The sequence below is a fragment of the Pararge aegeria genome, chromosome 9 (genome assembly GCF_905163445.1).
Source record: "Pararge aegeria chromosome 9, ilParAegt1.1, whole genome shotgun sequence".
In the NCBI taxonomy this organism is placed as follows: domain Eukaryota; kingdom Metazoa; phylum Arthropoda; class Insecta; order Lepidoptera; family Nymphalidae; genus Pararge; species Pararge aegeria.
Window position 1 is genome coordinate 8,347,102 of NC_053188.1, and position 16,598 is coordinate 8,363,699.

Consider the following 16,598-nt stretch of genomic DNA (forward strand, 5'->3'; position numbering starts at 1 on the left):
TCAGCAAAAGTTAACCCTTGGCTGACATCATGTGATGATTCAGATGGTAGCAGGCTAACGTGTTAGGTATATGACTAGAGTCATATCCCCAACAAGTTAGCCTGTTAGTTAAGAGTTATATTAATTAAGGAACTGTTGAACCCATACCTCTAATCTGTTTTCATCGTACCAGGAGGTTAAGTCTCTTGACGACAAGACTTTGACGGTAAGGTGGAAACTAGCCTTGGAACAATGCATGAACTAGCCATGTCCAGAGAAAATTAAGAATTTATGAATTGTTCTGTTAGGTCAGGGGCGTACTGGACCACCTATCACTTATTTGCTACGTAGTGTTTAAGTCCTCTTTGTTATCAATGAGACAATAATCTAGATTTAAGTAGTGTATAGAAGGAATAATACAGATAAACTGTAAAAAACGTTTAATATTAAGAAAAAAATATATATTTTAAATTATCACACGGCAGTTATTACGTAACTTAGTCCTTAACACTGCAAGCAATTAAAAAGGCATCGTCAGAATTATTCGACTTTTAATAGGTCTACATTCAATGTATACATTAAAAAGCAATGTAATATAATATAACATGTATATTTAATGATTCTCTGAATCTTATATTTAATTCCATATTACTTGTTACGTAACAAGTACTATATCACATTATATGGAATAGTAACATATTAAATCAATGTATTCTTAAGCAAAACCTCCTGATACAGATGACCAAATAGACATCAAAAGGATGCTTCACCCTCATTAACATATGAACAAACTGTGGTACTTCCGTTATGGAAATCAATTGCCTATTACTAAAAATATACACATCCCACCCCATTTTTGGGCAAATGCGGGTTCCAGGCACGGGAGATGACAGCAGAAATTTCCTAACTCCGGGCTGGTAGGTCCAAAGAATTTCATAATGGAAAAATCCAACACACAGTTTTTGAGGATCCCCTATCCAAAACACAGACAATTAGTAGAACATTCTAACTACTACACCAACGAATTTTCAAAGAATCAATAGCTACTATACTATTTACTACTAGTAGTCCACTTTAAAATTTTGTACTTTATCATGTTTTCAGATGAACTGGCCTCAATTTCTCTCCTAAACCTATACTCATAATTAATGATATTACGTAAAATATTAATTTACAAATTGTTGTACTTAATCTATTTTTTTTACAATTTTATTCAATTTACAGTCCTCAGTTGTCACATGTGTAACGTGGGGGCATTGTCCGGTTCATTTTCGCTTTTTTGTTCGGCTGTATACGGAGGCGGAGGTAGACTATTGTCGTGAACCTGTAAATATAATAAATACAGTGAGTAGGATTTGCACCCTTATACCCGCTTTCACCAGCCACAAATAGGGTAGTGCCTAGATAAGTAACGTTTAATCAAAGAAAATTCCTAGGCATCCCTTCCGTTTGATTTTCACTAGGCGACTCATAACCCAACTTGAGTATGATTCTTGCCATAAGCTGTGGTATTTTGTGTTTTTATTAGGTATCTTATTATTGATTTTGGTATGTATTTAAGGTTATTATAAAAAAATAAAAACTTTTTTCAAGTGTCAGTGTACGAGTTCCCTAAACATTACGGCCCGCCAAATATGTGTCGTAACAAGATGGCGCCTATCCTCGTTAGTTATTATCTAAGAGTCGAGGAAAACGTTTTTGAAACAGTGAAGGCATGCGATATAAGAGTTTCGTAGGTTTAGTGAAAACGGGTATAAGTTATATACTTAGCCTTTTTAATAAACGTGACATTGCGTCTGAGCGCCTATTGTTAGATTTTCTACCTACATTTACTTATTCGATCGCATGAAAGTTAACTACGTGTTACGGTTTTTTATAAAGTGGGTATATAATTAAACTTTTGATAACTATAAATTCATATTGGTCAGATATTTTATTACATTGATTAGGATTTTTACAAAAACGCTAATAAATATTATTCAATTAATAAATAGTTTTCAAGAAATAATTAAAATTATATATGATTATAGTCGTAAAAATATAATAGGCCCGTTTTGACATTTGTGCAAGACCATAGAATGTAACTTGGAATGAAACTGAAAGAAACAATAAAATAAAAATCAATTACATACAGTGTTTTAAAAAATACGTAAATTTTTTTGCGACGTTAAATAATATGAAAGAATATATCGCGAGTATTCTTTTTGCGCTTAATTTATCGTAGCATGCAATTTATAATTGTTGCGAAACGTTCCGAAAACAGTTACGTTCTTAGTCTTTTTTTTTTTTATACTAGAGCTGTAACCATTTTTTTACTGAATATCGAAATTAAATATTGTGTAGTAATCTTTACTGCAAAGAATGAGCTTGGTTCTCAAAATGGGTTCTAAATAATGAGTCTGGGTTGATGTATCTGACCAAACGGCACATGACTGAAGCGTCCCCGCGCGCACTGCGCAGTTTTTCGTTCCTCATCTTGTAAAGTTGACTGTGCGCTCGTTTAAGTTTGATATATATTGTTTACTATTACGTTAACTATGGCTCTTCTATTTTGGACATTAATTTAAACATAGTGATTTGACTCGATTTTTGTGTTTGTTGTTATATAGTACTAACTCTGTTTCAAAATGTTGAAAAGTGGACGTATAATCAACAGCCAGTCACGCGTATTGGTTGTGAAGTTAAAGGAATACTTTGAACGAACGAACACTTTACAATACATAATAATATCAATCAAGTACTGATAAAAACTTGAATTGATTTATCGTGAGTATCGAGTCCCGAGTCTTATGGTCCATAACTAGTTACGTCGCGATGACAAATGTCAAAACGGGCCTATTACATTTTTACGACTATAACTCATGACATAGAGTTGGTGGGTTTTTATATAAATACGGGTGCACACTTCAAATGTCAGAGCAGTATCTCGATCTGTCATTTTTGCAACTGCCAAAAGAATAAAAGTTTGATGTCGTCATTTAAGGCATCTTAAAAAAATAATAGTTTAAAAAAAACTAAAAAACTCGCTTTTTATAGACCCGAACTAAAAAAATAGAAATTGTTATTTGATCTAATCTACTATCAATTCCGTGATAACTTATTTAAAACAAGCCCATTGAAAAGTAACAGCTAACGCCCTCTACCATCTAGTAGCTTAATGTTTTCTGTGGAATTTGTTAGGTACGCGAACGCCATCTGTTGAAAACGCCATAGGTTTTTTATATCTGGGTTTAGGGTTTTTTTACATTTGGGCCTAGATGGCGCTGTAGTAATTGAAATTAATAGTTCGAAAAAATTAAAAAATCCTATTTTTTATAATGAAAATTGGAATAATCTTCTCAGATTAAAGTTTATAGTTATGGTCATCGGTCCTCGATATGTCTACAAAGTTTGAATCAAATCTGATCGTTCAAAGTAGGACAAAATCGAGCTCAAAGGAGTCGGTTACAAACATACATACATAAAGGTGAAGCTAATAAAAGCGTGTTAATTAGAGAAATATAAACTTACAAATCCAGCATTATGATAAACTGACGCTGGATATATCGTTGATCCAGATGGTGCTGCCGATGAATATCTAGAAAAAGGAAAATACGGGATATCATAATTATCATCACAGGCACTATAAACCATATAAGGGCAGGAGTTTTCTCGGGTTATTCCACTAGTCCCTATCAAGGAAACTTGTTAACGTAATCCACGAATCCACTTTGAGCATTTGAGTATTGACTTCGCCTCGACATTTCAAAAGTGTTTAAGAGTAAGTGAATTTAGATTTTCTCTAAAGCTCATAATGGGGTTTTTGGACGAAAATCTCGCAAATTCCTATTTATGGGTGTTGGTCCGTCCATTATTGAGTGTCAATGGGGAATCACTTTCATAAACTATGACGCATTGTGTTTTGAATAATATTAAACCTTATATAATGGAAACAAACCAATTTTTATCCACCTATCTCTTCTATCCTAATTTACAATTCTTTTTGGAAAATAAATGGTTATTATTATTATCGAAATTAACTCTCACGCCCGTGTACAAGATAAATATATAAAGTGAGCCAAAACACCATTCATATACTTACTTAGATATATAGGGATTAATATAGCTAAATATACGTTACATTAATACATATTTGCACCGGGCGGAGGATTACACCCGGCATGGGAGCCCAGACAGTCTGGGGTCAGGGTTACATTTTAAGAAAGCGCAGAATATTCTAGCCGTGTCCAGAAACACTACTTTCTGCGTCTTGGCTGCCAGTGAACTATCACGGAACCACAGTCGCCTTAGATGTGAATCTCTATCTATCTTTATCCAGTCCCAGCGCCCAAATTAGTAATCGAATTACGGAATTTGAGCGCTGGGACAGGATTTGGCTTTGCCGTTTTCGTACACCAAGCCTTCCAACCGATCTGTCACCGTGTCTGGGTGTATTATATTGCCTGCAGTGTTTCGGACTTAGTTATGGAATGACTACCGTGTGTTCGGTCTTATGTATACCAAGAGAACGGAATTCATAAATACACATTCTTTATTAAAGCAAGCATTTTTTCTAATTAAGTTAAAAATTAATGCTTTGACCTAATAGTTCATTGTAAGTATCTTACTGCTACGTACTTTGGTGGTGCATCTCTGAGGCGTTCGTTGACGTATATTTGAAGACTCCCGATGGATAACCTACCTTCAGTAGGGTTATCTAGTGGCCTAAAAAAAGTTGTGGGTGTTATTTTTTAATTTATTACAGTTTTAGACTCAATTGGTAAACAATATCAACAACCTTGTTTGTGACTGTTAACAGTGCTAGATTCAAAATCACAATTTCTAAGTTTACTATACCCTTTTCACTAAACTTAAATCGTATGCAAAATGATTTAGCATTTGGCAATGTCTATAGAAAAAAATAAACAAAATCGCTTGTCTTTAAAGCCGGTTACTGATAGTAGAACGTGACAACGCCATAAGAAAATACTGATGGAATTTTAATTTTATTAGTTTTATATGTCAATTTTTTTTTTACTGTCTATCACAATTGACACCACATTCACTTTTCACTGCATTTCATACTTGACGAAAACGTGTAAATGTATTATTGCATAGCAGCTGTCCACGCGGACGCGTCACTCACTCAAGTAGGAGAGAGACAGATGTCGAACGCTGCTGAACGCGGAGGCCGATTAATATATCAATATAAATAAAAATGCAAGAGCAGATATGTAAAGAAATACCTTAACTGAGAAACTGCGCAAAGTTTATACAATAACGTAAAAGTGGCGACGATTCCAAGTACGAGTGCAACTGCCATTACTATTTGGGAACCTGATACCAGTAATAATTGGTCCATAGAATCGCTGAAAATAAAAAAGTTTGTGTTATAATGTTTCCGGGGCTTTGAACGTGGGCATAATCATGTGGAGTAAGCTCATGTAGAGATATTCAAGTAACCTAATTTTCATCATCATCATCATTTTCATATCAACCCATTGTCTCGTATACAGGTCGCAAGTCTCTTTCATGCAAGTTTAGCACCTCTTGTTATGCCGGAAGTGCTCTTTATGCAAGTTTAGAACGCTCCGTATACAGGTCACAAGTGCAGTTTATGCAATTTCAGCATATCTCGTAAAAAGCAATAGTATGCGGGGATTTTAATGTTGATATTTTACTTAGTAATGCAACTACGACTAGGTTGCTAAACTTATTTAAATGTTTTAATTTAAATTATGCTTTTAGTGAACCTACTAGAATCACAGCAACCTCAGCATCGTGTTTAGATAATATTTTTCTCAACTGTGATATCTTAGGTAAATCGATAATAACCAACTTAAGATCAGATCATAGTGGCCAACAAATTACTGTTTTGAATAATATAAACAAAGATAAACATATCGTCAAGTGTAGGCCGATAACTAAGAGCAAAATGACGCGATTCAAAGGTGAAATATCATCCAAAATTCCTGCCCTTGTCTTTAAAAACGGTCATCCTGACAGCATTTATGGTACGCTCTTTAATATCATAGAAAATGAATTTAACAAAATATTCAATTTCAAACATATAGATTTCAATAAAAAAATAAAGTTTAGCGATTGGGCAACTATTGGCATATACAAAAGTAGAGATAATTTGTATGAGCTCTATAGTGAAAAACAATATAACCATACTCCAGCTTTCCTACAACACGTAAAAATGTACTCTAAAACGTTTAAGAACGTTTGCTTTCATGCTAAGTCGCTATACTTTAAGGATCAAATCATAAAATCGGATAACAAAGTACAAACAACCTGGAAAATTGTTAATAATGAAACTGGGAAAGCTAAATCTCGCAACGTAAACTTTGAATTAATTATTAATGATAATAAAGTTACCGCTGACAGTGAGGTTGCAAGTACCTTTGAAAACTTTTTTCAGAGTGTTCCTATTTTGTTGACTGATTCACTTAATTCTTCACCTACTGCAGCTCAGAGTTTATTGAGGAACAACGTTAATGAGTGCAACGTTTTACTTAATTTTAAACATATATCTGCATATGATATAATAAAGAATTTTAAGTTGTTGAAACAGAAAAAAACCGGTGATTTATGGGGTATGTCTGTAATGGTAATATCTAACATTATAGACGTTATTGCCCCTTACTTAGCCATACTTTTTAATGAATGTGTTGATAGAGGTACTTTTCCAAATTTAATGAAACATAGTAAACTTATACCTCTATTTAAATCTGGCAATAAAAACGACATTAACAATTACAGACCCATTTCAATCTTACCAGCTCTTAGTAAGGTCTTTGAAAAAATTATATTAAATCAACTTTTGAATCACTTCAATGTAAATAACTTACTACATCCGGAGCAGTACGGTTTTACTAAAGGTCGTAGCACCACGGATGCAGGCGCTAAACTTTTAAAACATGTGTACGATGCCTGGGAACGTTCGCAGAATGCCATTGGTGTTTTTTGTGATCTATCCAAAGCATTCGATTGTGTCGATCATAAAACCTTGCTTCTTAAACTAGCCCATTATGGTATCAAAAACGTTGCACTAAATTTGGTTGCCTCTTATCTCAGTGACAGAACCCAAAGGGTTTGCATAAAAGACATTTAGTCGCAGGGGTCGGCTACGTCAATGGGTGTCCCACAGGGTTCAATCTTGGGTCCCTTTCTATTTTTGGTGTATATAAATGATCTACCACACCATGTCAGTGAAACCTGTGACATTGTACTGTTTGCTGATGATACATCTCTAATTTTTAAAACTGATAGAGGTAGAGACAACTCTGACGATGTAAGCCGTGCTATGTCGCATGTGTTGCACTGGTTTACTGTCAATAATTTACTTTTAAATGCAAAAAAAACTAAGTGTGTGGAATTTATTTTACCAAATGTAAAGAAAGTTAATAAAAATATAATAGAGAATATATAATATAAATGGAGAATCACTAAAAATGGAAGATTCCACAGTTTTTCTGGGCATGACCTTGGATTGTAAGCTTCAGTGGGGTACCCATATAGATACACTAGCAGGTAAACTAAGCTCGGCTGCCTACGCCGTCAGGAAAATTAGACAGATTACTGACGTAGAAACAGCAAGACTTGTTTACTTCGCGTACTTTCATAGTGTGATGTCTTACGGGATCTTATTATGGGGCAAAGCTGCTGATATTGAAACTTTATTCATATTGCAGAAAAGAGCTGTACGGTCAATATATAAACTTAAATCACGTGAATCCCTCCGTGAAAAATTTCAAGAAATTGGTATACTTACGGTAGCCTCACAATACATTTATAACAATATAGTATTTGTAAGACAACATATTAGTCTTTATAAACAAAAAGTGGATATAAACAGTCGACTTACAAGAAATGGTCATAAATTAGTGACATCTGCATATCGTCTGCGAAAGGTGCAGAAGTCATTTGTGGGATTGAGTATACGCTTTTATAATATGATTCCTAAGGTAATTTCGGACCTACCAATCCATAAGTTTAAAGAATGTGTTAAAACACATTTATTACAGCGAGGTTATTATACAATTGATGAGTTTCTTAATGACAAGGTTGCTTGGAAGCATCCGGCTCCGCTTTCATCTCTCACAAGATAGAAAAATGAATGTTAAAATATAAAATGTAAATTTTTGATGTTGGAAAAGAGCAACTGCTGAGTTTCTTGCCGGCTTCTTCTCGGTAGAATCTGCCTTCCGAACCGGTGGTAGAGTCACTACACACGGACAGACTTGACGTTTCAAAAGTGCTTGTATTAGGCCTACTTGAAATAAATGAATTTTGAATTTTGAAATTTTGAATTTTGACAGGTCGCCAGTGTCTTTTATGAAAGTTTAGTAAGTCTTGTATACAGGTCGTAAGTGTTTTTCGTGCATTTTCAGTACGCATTGTATGCAGGTCGCAAGTCTTTTATGCAAGTACAGTACGTCTCGTATACAGGTTGTAAGTGGATTTTATGCAAGTTCATTACGTCTCATATACAGGTCGCAAGTGTCTTTTATGCAATTACTGTACGTCTCGTATACCGGTCGTAAGTGTCTTTTATGCAAGTACAGTTAGTTTCGTATACAGGTCGTTAGTGTCTTTTATGCAAGTTTACTACGTCTCTTATACAGGTCGCAACTGTCTTTTAGGCAAGTTTAGTTCGTCCCTTATACAGGTCGCAACTGTCTTTTATGCAAGTGTAGAAAATCTGGTATACAGGTCTCTAATGTATTTTATGCAAATTTAGTATGTCTCGTTTTTGATTAGAGTATGCGTAAAGAAGAAAGAACTATTTTGCCTAATAACCTTTTTACCTCATTACCTTTCAAAAAAATCCAAATTAGGTGAGCATGAACTTCTATAAACTAAATAATAAAAAATACACTTGCCATTTAAGATCACTTTAAATAAATAGCGTTCTTTAGGTGACATAGAGTTTACATGGTCATTTATATCAAAAAAATCATAGAAAATAGACAAAGAGTTACACCTGCATATCCAATTCCCATGAGATCCGTAGCAGGACTGACAAACACCGTGCCAGCACTGTAGCGTCGCGTTGTCAATAGCTCCGCAACATGGCCCGTAACATTTTTCTCCCAAACCTGCAATAGTTAGTTTAAAAAGCATTATACCGTAGCTTCATCATTATCAACCAAGCTGTCTCCAGTCAGCATGGTAAAAGCTTAGACCTAGGGTAGGTGGTGGCCTAGGGTCTAAGCTGTGTTGTGTGCTGGTTGTGAATGAGGATAAGAACCATTTTTTTGAAGAAAATTTCCTTTTACCTTTCATTAGGTCAAGGGCTTCATGACTTTCAGGAGAAAGCGATTATGACACTGCGGGATATTTTTGTTATGACATTAAAGCGGTAATAACTAAGACCGTAGGTTTGCCGATTTACTAACTCTGGGCTTACTAAGAATTCATTGACACAAGTTTTTTAAGTCACACCCGGCCAACCGGAAAGTACCCAACGCCCAGCGTGATTCAATAAATGGTGCCAGCAGCGTCTTGTGTGGACCAACACTAAACATTCCCTCGCGTATTGTTAGCGAGACTGTGACTTTGCAAGCACAACTAATGCAAGCCAAATTCTACATTAATACCGTTATACCGGTATTTACGGCATTACTGTAAGTAAATTTTGCGTGGGCACAGTAGAGGTTTCGAGCCGGCATCAATTTATCGACACGATTTTATACTTTGAAATACTACTTACTATTCTGTGACCAAAAACATATAACCTTGCACTTAAACTATTATCTACTTAAACACTTAAACTAGTATCTGGATTTTATTTAATCAAAAACAATAGACAGAAATTTGCGGAAATGCGCAAAGTGACTGCCAATACACGGATATAAAACAACATATAAAACAAATTACGACAAGTGGGTACTTCAGTGATTATAATATTAAAAAGCTTGCGAACTACTTTAAGAGGTCCGCGCATATGGTGAAGAAGAGCGTCGCATTGCATTATATTTAAAAAAATCCTAGCCAGCCGTATCTCCATAAAAAAGTAAAGGAAATGTATTGCAATACTATGCGTTCTAGATCTAGATATTGCTTAATGTCATGTTTATCTTCCTCAGAATGTAAACATCGTAGAATGTAATAGTGCTTTTATAAATTTCCCTATATTTTGTCTTAAACCGAAAATGTTAAGAAACAGAATGATTCGATCATTCTGTTTCTTAACTTTGTCAGAAAATGTTTTCTCGTACTTTCTTGATTTAGTACAAACGTCGAACTGATGTTATGCTAGGTATCGATATTTTAGTATGGATTCAGAACGTAATGATGTTGGATCCTTTATTATAAATAGGTTCAGGACACAATGAACCCAATACTTCGCGTGATGAAAAATAGTGCCTGACTTACTTTCATTTATCTCATTTAAATTTTCCTTTAACTTATCATTATTATTTATTTTAGTACCATAAGAATAAAATAGAAAATCAATTTATTCAACAAACAAGTACTCAAACAAAGGCAATATTTACAAAAAAAAATTATAGCATAGATGTAAAATTCCAAATTCTCCTGTCGGTGTACCTACCGATAATATGAAATTGAACAGACTATAATAAACGGGGGTGCACTTCTCCTATTTCCTGTTGTTGTGCTTTGGAGGGTGGGCAAGAAAATTGTATCCCTTGTCAGGGGTTATAATCGGAGGATACATTTGCATATGCAACGTATTTAATATTAATTTAGTTACAACTGGGCTACAGTTGTAACTAAATTAATATTAAATACGTTGCGGTCTGTCTCCGTGAGCGAACACCTTAAGCATGTATGATATCTTATCAGTCATCATACTCGTGTTATCGTTTACTAAGCAATGTTATATTGTCTATTTATGTTATAATTTACAGTAAATAATAAAATAAAGTACAGGGTGTTTTAACAGTTCTTGCTACAAGTACCATATTACACAACTAGTGCCTTACGTACTGGATTTGACGGAAGTGGTGTTAATGTGCTTCTTGATGTCGAAGGTTCGATACCCGACTGGGTCAATGTGGGTAAAAATATCCAAAATGTACCCCTAAAGGGGTAAAGCAGGGCTCGGAAGTTAGTATGAAAGTGCTATGTTATTGAAGTTAGAGAAACTAAAATTCGCATTAAGGTTAGTAATTATAAATACATAAGTCGGTGGAGCGGAAACCGGCCCAGAAGAAGAAGGAAAACAGAGGGAAGACTTAAGAAGGTCAAATTAGGACATCAGCATACGGGAAACTATAAATATAGTAAAAATTTATATGAATATGAACGCTAAAGTGTATCTATATATATCTATTCTTTCTTTTTGTAGCCATCTACCGTATAAACTATTGAACTGATCTTAAGGAAATTTGCCGGTAGCTGTCTTTCTGAAGAAGGGCAAATGCAAATAAAGAATTCTACGCAGACGACGTCGCGAGCACCCGTATAATCAGCCTGAGGTGCACAATCAGTGCATACAGGGTATGAACTAAGGACGGGTTAATAAAAACATAAGGATAGGCATTGCGTTATAAAAAGCCTACCCTAAAGTTTTCATAACTTGTACTGGAGATTTTCTTCATATGCAGAGTTAATAGAAGTATTGTTTAAAACTTCGCTTTTATAAATCCAATAATATAAATAAATTTTAGATATATATAATTTCTATAAAAGATCATACCCAAATCATACACAGATTCAACAAAATAGACGATGAGGAAGAGGCAGAAGGAGAGGAAGAAGAAGAATTAGGGAACCGAGAACACCATAAAATAGATACATAGAATGAAAATATAAATATCTTTTATTCGGTGAGTTGCAGAACGGGATATTTGTAACAGCCCACACAGGAAGTCGAGAAAGTGAAAATCACGAAAAAAATAATATTAATAAAATAAATTTAAGAGTGTGAATTTCTGTCTGATTGTGATCTGAACTAATTTTGAGGTTCTGCTGGAGATTCCTGGGATTTCTTAAAAATTTCAAGGCATTGCAAAATTTCGGAAGAAGTCGCTGGCAACAGCCAGCAGTAAAATTAAAACATACTAAGGTATACCTGGACATTTTACGCAATTTGAGTGTCGGTAATCCGGTATGTATCCACTAGAGCAGTAGCACCTTCCATTGATGCACTCGAACTGTTCGCCCTCGCAGGAGGAACACTCCTCTGAAATAGAAATAATTTATTATTAGCCTTTGAAGTTATTTCTTTGGGACATCCTGGCTTCAGTCGGCAATTCTTTTTAATCAACTACAAGTAAGCCTATGCCTTAAATTTCATCTAGTGGAAATGTAAATTTTTGATGTTGGAAAAGAGCAACTGCTGAGTTTCTTGCCGGCTTCTTCTCGGTAGAATCTGCCTTCCGAACCGGTGGTAGAGTCACCACACACAGACAGACTTGACGTTTCAAAAGTGCTTATATTAGGCTACTTGAAATAAATGAATTTTTTGTTTCATGTTATTTAACCATATATTATATCAGGCTTATAGGTATAGAACAACATGAAAGTGCCCTATGTGTTTTACAATAAATGAACGTACAATAACTCGGAATATTTGTTCAGTGTGTTCGTACGCCGATTGGCGGTGGCTATGAGTTCTATTCCCTCAACTGGAAAATTAACGAAGGAAAAGTGTGATGAACATAACCGTTTTCAGTGTCTGGGTGTTAATCTGTATAATATAAGTCTACTTCTTGCGGTGCCTCTCCGACTAGCGAGGGTTGGCAGTCAGCTTCGTTAATTCTTGTATATTTTTCGCGAGGCGTAATAATTATTAGTATTTATGTATATTATGCATAAAAATACTCATCAACACACAACACACACGACACAAGCTTTTGTGTATTTACGCAGTGTTTCGTCACACTTCAACTGAGAGCGTTTTCTAATGTCTGAGCGTGACTATAAATACATAATAACTTTTCCAACGTTATTCCACGTTTATTTATTGTAAGGCACATAGGGTATTTTTCTGATCACCCCAGGTGGTTTAAAAAAGGTACTTTCCTCACAAATACTTATGGAATACTTTTCTGGCGAGTTTTTCCCAGTTTTGATATTTGGCAAGAAGATATATGTGCAAAAATAGTTAATTTTGGGTTCCTTATTTGAGTTGGTATGAGACAAGCTTCTATTTGCAGTAAAAATCAACGAGTATTTCTTAAAAGCAGCTGCAATATATAGGTAAGTTTGTCACTTACTGATGAACATGAGACGGAACCATCTTCAGGCTTTCTCGCACATTCAGGATGTTAGAATTGTAAGATTATGATCAAAAACATTGCCAAAAAGCAATGTTAAAGTGACATTGAAAACTAAGTCTATTTTTAGGTAGCCGATAAGATAAACAATTTTAGACTGCCATTGAAAGTAGATAAAATGAAAGATCGATAAACATAGAGGAAATCAGTAAGAGGTTTTAAGAAGCCATTAGAAAAACTAAATAGGTGTCAAAAAATATCTCACCTTTACCTTTAACTCTCCGAGCATTGGCGAACGGGTGGAAATATTATACCTACGTGTAATAATAAAGGGGATTAAACCTCCCTATTCCTATTCTCGTGCTTTTGCAGGTGGACACGTTAATTTTCACCATTGACAGGGGATATAATCGGGGAATATAATTTTTGTCACCTAGCCATGATGCAGAAGTATATCCTGATACTGAACATACTCCTTGAGAGCAATTTTAGGCAAAAGCTTTGAAAGTGCATAGAGTTCTTCATTATCTTTTTAATCAATCAAATTGTTCAGCTATGTCGGTAATTCTAGTTCTTTTACAGAAGTCATAATTATTGATTTTATCATGTAGAGATAAACCGAGTATAGCTCTGTCCATTGGCCACTGGGCGCCTTTAGACTACGTTATGGTAAACTAAACCTGCCAGCTTGTCAATGTTAGTCAGATATTATTGGTTTTTTTATAAAATTTCAGTTTCTGACGCCTGGGAAAATGGGGGATGATTCAGACACAGAATTTTTATCTCTTAACTAATCCATTACCTATCTTGATTATAAGTAATAAATGAATGAGCTTTATGTGTCGGGGGTTTCTAAATTTTTAATTGAATTTTTAACACAGTATACCCCTAATGCGTTATTTCTTAATAAACATTAAGATTAGGTATTTGATTTATTTACATAAAACAGTAGGTAAGACGCATTTAATCACATGTAATTGTATAGATATAACTTGTAGATAAATGAAGGTATTAAACGTCAGGTATAATGCATACCTGACGTTTAATACCTTTGTTTATACCAAACTCCGCAAAGCGCATGCGTGTTTGCGGATTTGATCGTCGCGTGCAATCAAAACTCTAGCCACTAAAAGGCAAATTAACGCATAGGAACGACGTTTATCTAATTAAGAGTTAAGTAATTTTTTTGGAGTCTTAGTAATATTCGATGCCTAATAATAATAGTCATTAAGAACTTGTATTACTAATATAAAATATAGTTGGTTACGCACTGAAAATTTAACCTCTAAAAAAGGTTAAAAGTAGTTTTTAAGTTGATCAATTAATATAAACATTAAAAACTTACAAATCCCTTTATATAATTTATAAAAAGGTTATTTGATGATACAATGCATCGATTGAAACTGACCGTTTGGCAAATTAAACCATACTTTTAAGCAGTCAAATGAGCGATATTACTATTATTTATATACTTATAATATGATTTTCTTTCTCGCCTCTGTAGTTTTAGAATGAATTTAAAAAAAAATAATTAAATTATCGTAATTTTCATTTACCTCCGCAGTAACCGGTGTGTATAAAGACCAGCGCGAACAACACAAACAATAGAGTACAGCGACCCATTTCGCGCACAAACCGTTAACACTACATTATTTTTGATATAAGACCGCTAAATAAAAACCGCTGTTAGACTGAATAAGACACACAATGTACTCTGAAAACGAATGATGCACACGGAAAAAGGCATACCTACTGATAACTTATCACAGATTCGTCGCGCAGTGTGATACGTACGACGTTATCGGTGTTTTCACGTCACTCCATTACACAAGCTAGGCCTTGTGCAACCTTGGTGAAACTGCTTACAAAACGAGCGGCAACCTTTCACGTGCAAAATTATCCAAGAATAAAACTTCGAGTACACGAAAATAGAACGCAAATTTTTGGTTTTTCGAATATAAGTTCGCGTTTGTTATTTTTATCTTGTGACAATGCGAATTAGTTTGCCAACTTTTGTTTATCGCGAAATGTTTCTATAAACACATAATTTGCCGTATAATGTATGCTTCCCACGATTCGCATACATAGTCTGAGAAATCAATCTTTATAAATTTTTGAATGCCATCATCTATACTGCGCCGTTTTTTTATTAATTTTCTTAAATATAAGGTAGGCTTATGCTTGACCACTAACGTGCCTGATGGAAAGCAATGATAAGGTCAGATGTACCGACTTGCCTAGAAAATGAGTTTTCCTTCTCCCTCTTAGAAGGTAAGAATTAAAGGACGCATAGGCGCAAGAGACTAAAAGGCTATGTCGTAGCGTGAGATTTCGCCATTCTGTGCTACGCCAAAACGTATGTATGTACGTGATTTTAGAAACGCATCATATCCTTAGCAAATCTCGTAAATGGCCTTCTTTTCCAGTTTAAAGACATAATTTAATGAAGTAGGTAGAGTTTTGTTTGTGTTTGACAAAATCGCACTCGCAATCGCATTGTGTTTGACAAAAACTCCGCCCGGGGACATGATCCCAAGGTCGACAAGGTCCTTTATGCTTGTGTTATTGAGGATATGTTAGGACATCTTTCAGTACGGCTTTACTTTTCATATTTATCATATTATTAGCATGAAGTGTGATGATTGGTGATTAAAAATATAATATTTACGCTGTTAATACCTACATAACTACAAAAAGGTAGGAAATAAGCAAAAATACACGACATTAAGCACCCATGTCAAATATATATATTGAAATTGACTCGTGCCTGGTTTGAAGTTATCTAAACAGATATTTGGGTCAAGCTCCGATAATAAGGAATTATTAATCAATATAAAATATACCTACACATTCAGATTTTTATTGCTCCTTATTGTGAATCGCTCAAAAATACTGTACCTATTCATATTTTTACACGATAAATAATTTTATCTGTGATTATACAATCTTTTAAGACACATTTAGCATGACTTTATTGTATTTAGTTATCTGATAAAATTTTATGACAGCCGATGAAGACCCAAAATCTGCGAAGCGGTTGTTAGCAAATAACTACAAATTCCTCTTAAAATATTATACATTCTCGGGTCGATTTTCAATGTCCTAGCGGTTGATAAATTTTGCAAAGATTATTTCACTGCAACAAAAAACAGACATTAGTTTTGACGCTATGATTAGAAGTATGTAAACAATTGACTAATTTTAGATGACCTTTGAGGTAAAATTCAATCTAAATTAAAAGCAAAAGTTGATTTAAAAAATTTTTTTGCTGCTAAAACTTTTAATCACGAACATTATAATTCAAAAGGAGATTTCTAAAAGGAGGATTATAGGTGCTTATAGGAAATAATTATTATTTAAAATCAATAACCAAAAGCTTCAAATTATGAACCTGGACTGAATTTCATACAATCTCACGGTTATCCAACGATTCGCTAATCTCAAACG

The 16,598-nt window shown here is 34.4% G+C and overlaps 1 protein-coding gene across 1 annotated transcript; it reads right to left on the bottom strand.

Moving 5' to 3' along the window:
• Positions 1 to 570: 570 nt before the first annotated feature.
• LOC120626252 lies at positions 571 to 14,918 on the bottom strand. Its single transcript, XM_039893672.1, has 7 exons — positions 14,708 to 14,918; positions 12,005 to 12,115; positions 8,948 to 9,062; positions 5,205 to 5,327; positions 4,597 to 4,683; positions 3,490 to 3,556; positions 571 to 1,303 (listed from the first exon to the last, which is right to left on the bottom strand). Exons 1-7 carry the CDS (start codon positions 14,772 to 14,774, stop codon positions 1,214 to 1,216), a joined length of 660 nt encoding a protein of 219 aa, XP_039749606.1. The 5' UTR covers positions 14,775 to 14,918; the 3' UTR covers positions 571 to 1,213.
• Between the last annotated feature and the right edge of the window lie 1,680 nt (positions 14,919 to 16,598).

Excerpts from the sequence above, each read along its gene's own strand:
- LOC120626252 (XM_039893672.1), bottom strand. The coding sequence starts at position 14,774 with ATGGGTCGCTGTACTCTATTGTTTGTGTTGTTCGCGCTGGTCTTTATA. Across the intron at positions 5,328-8,947 it reads CATGGGAATTGGATATGCAG|CGATTCTATGGACCAATTAT; the intron begins GTGTAACTCTTT and ends TTTTATTTTCAG. Across the intron at positions 1,304-3,489 it reads TTTATCATAATGCTGGATTT|GTTCACGACAATAGTCTACC; the intron begins GTAAGTTTATAT and ends TTATATTTACAG.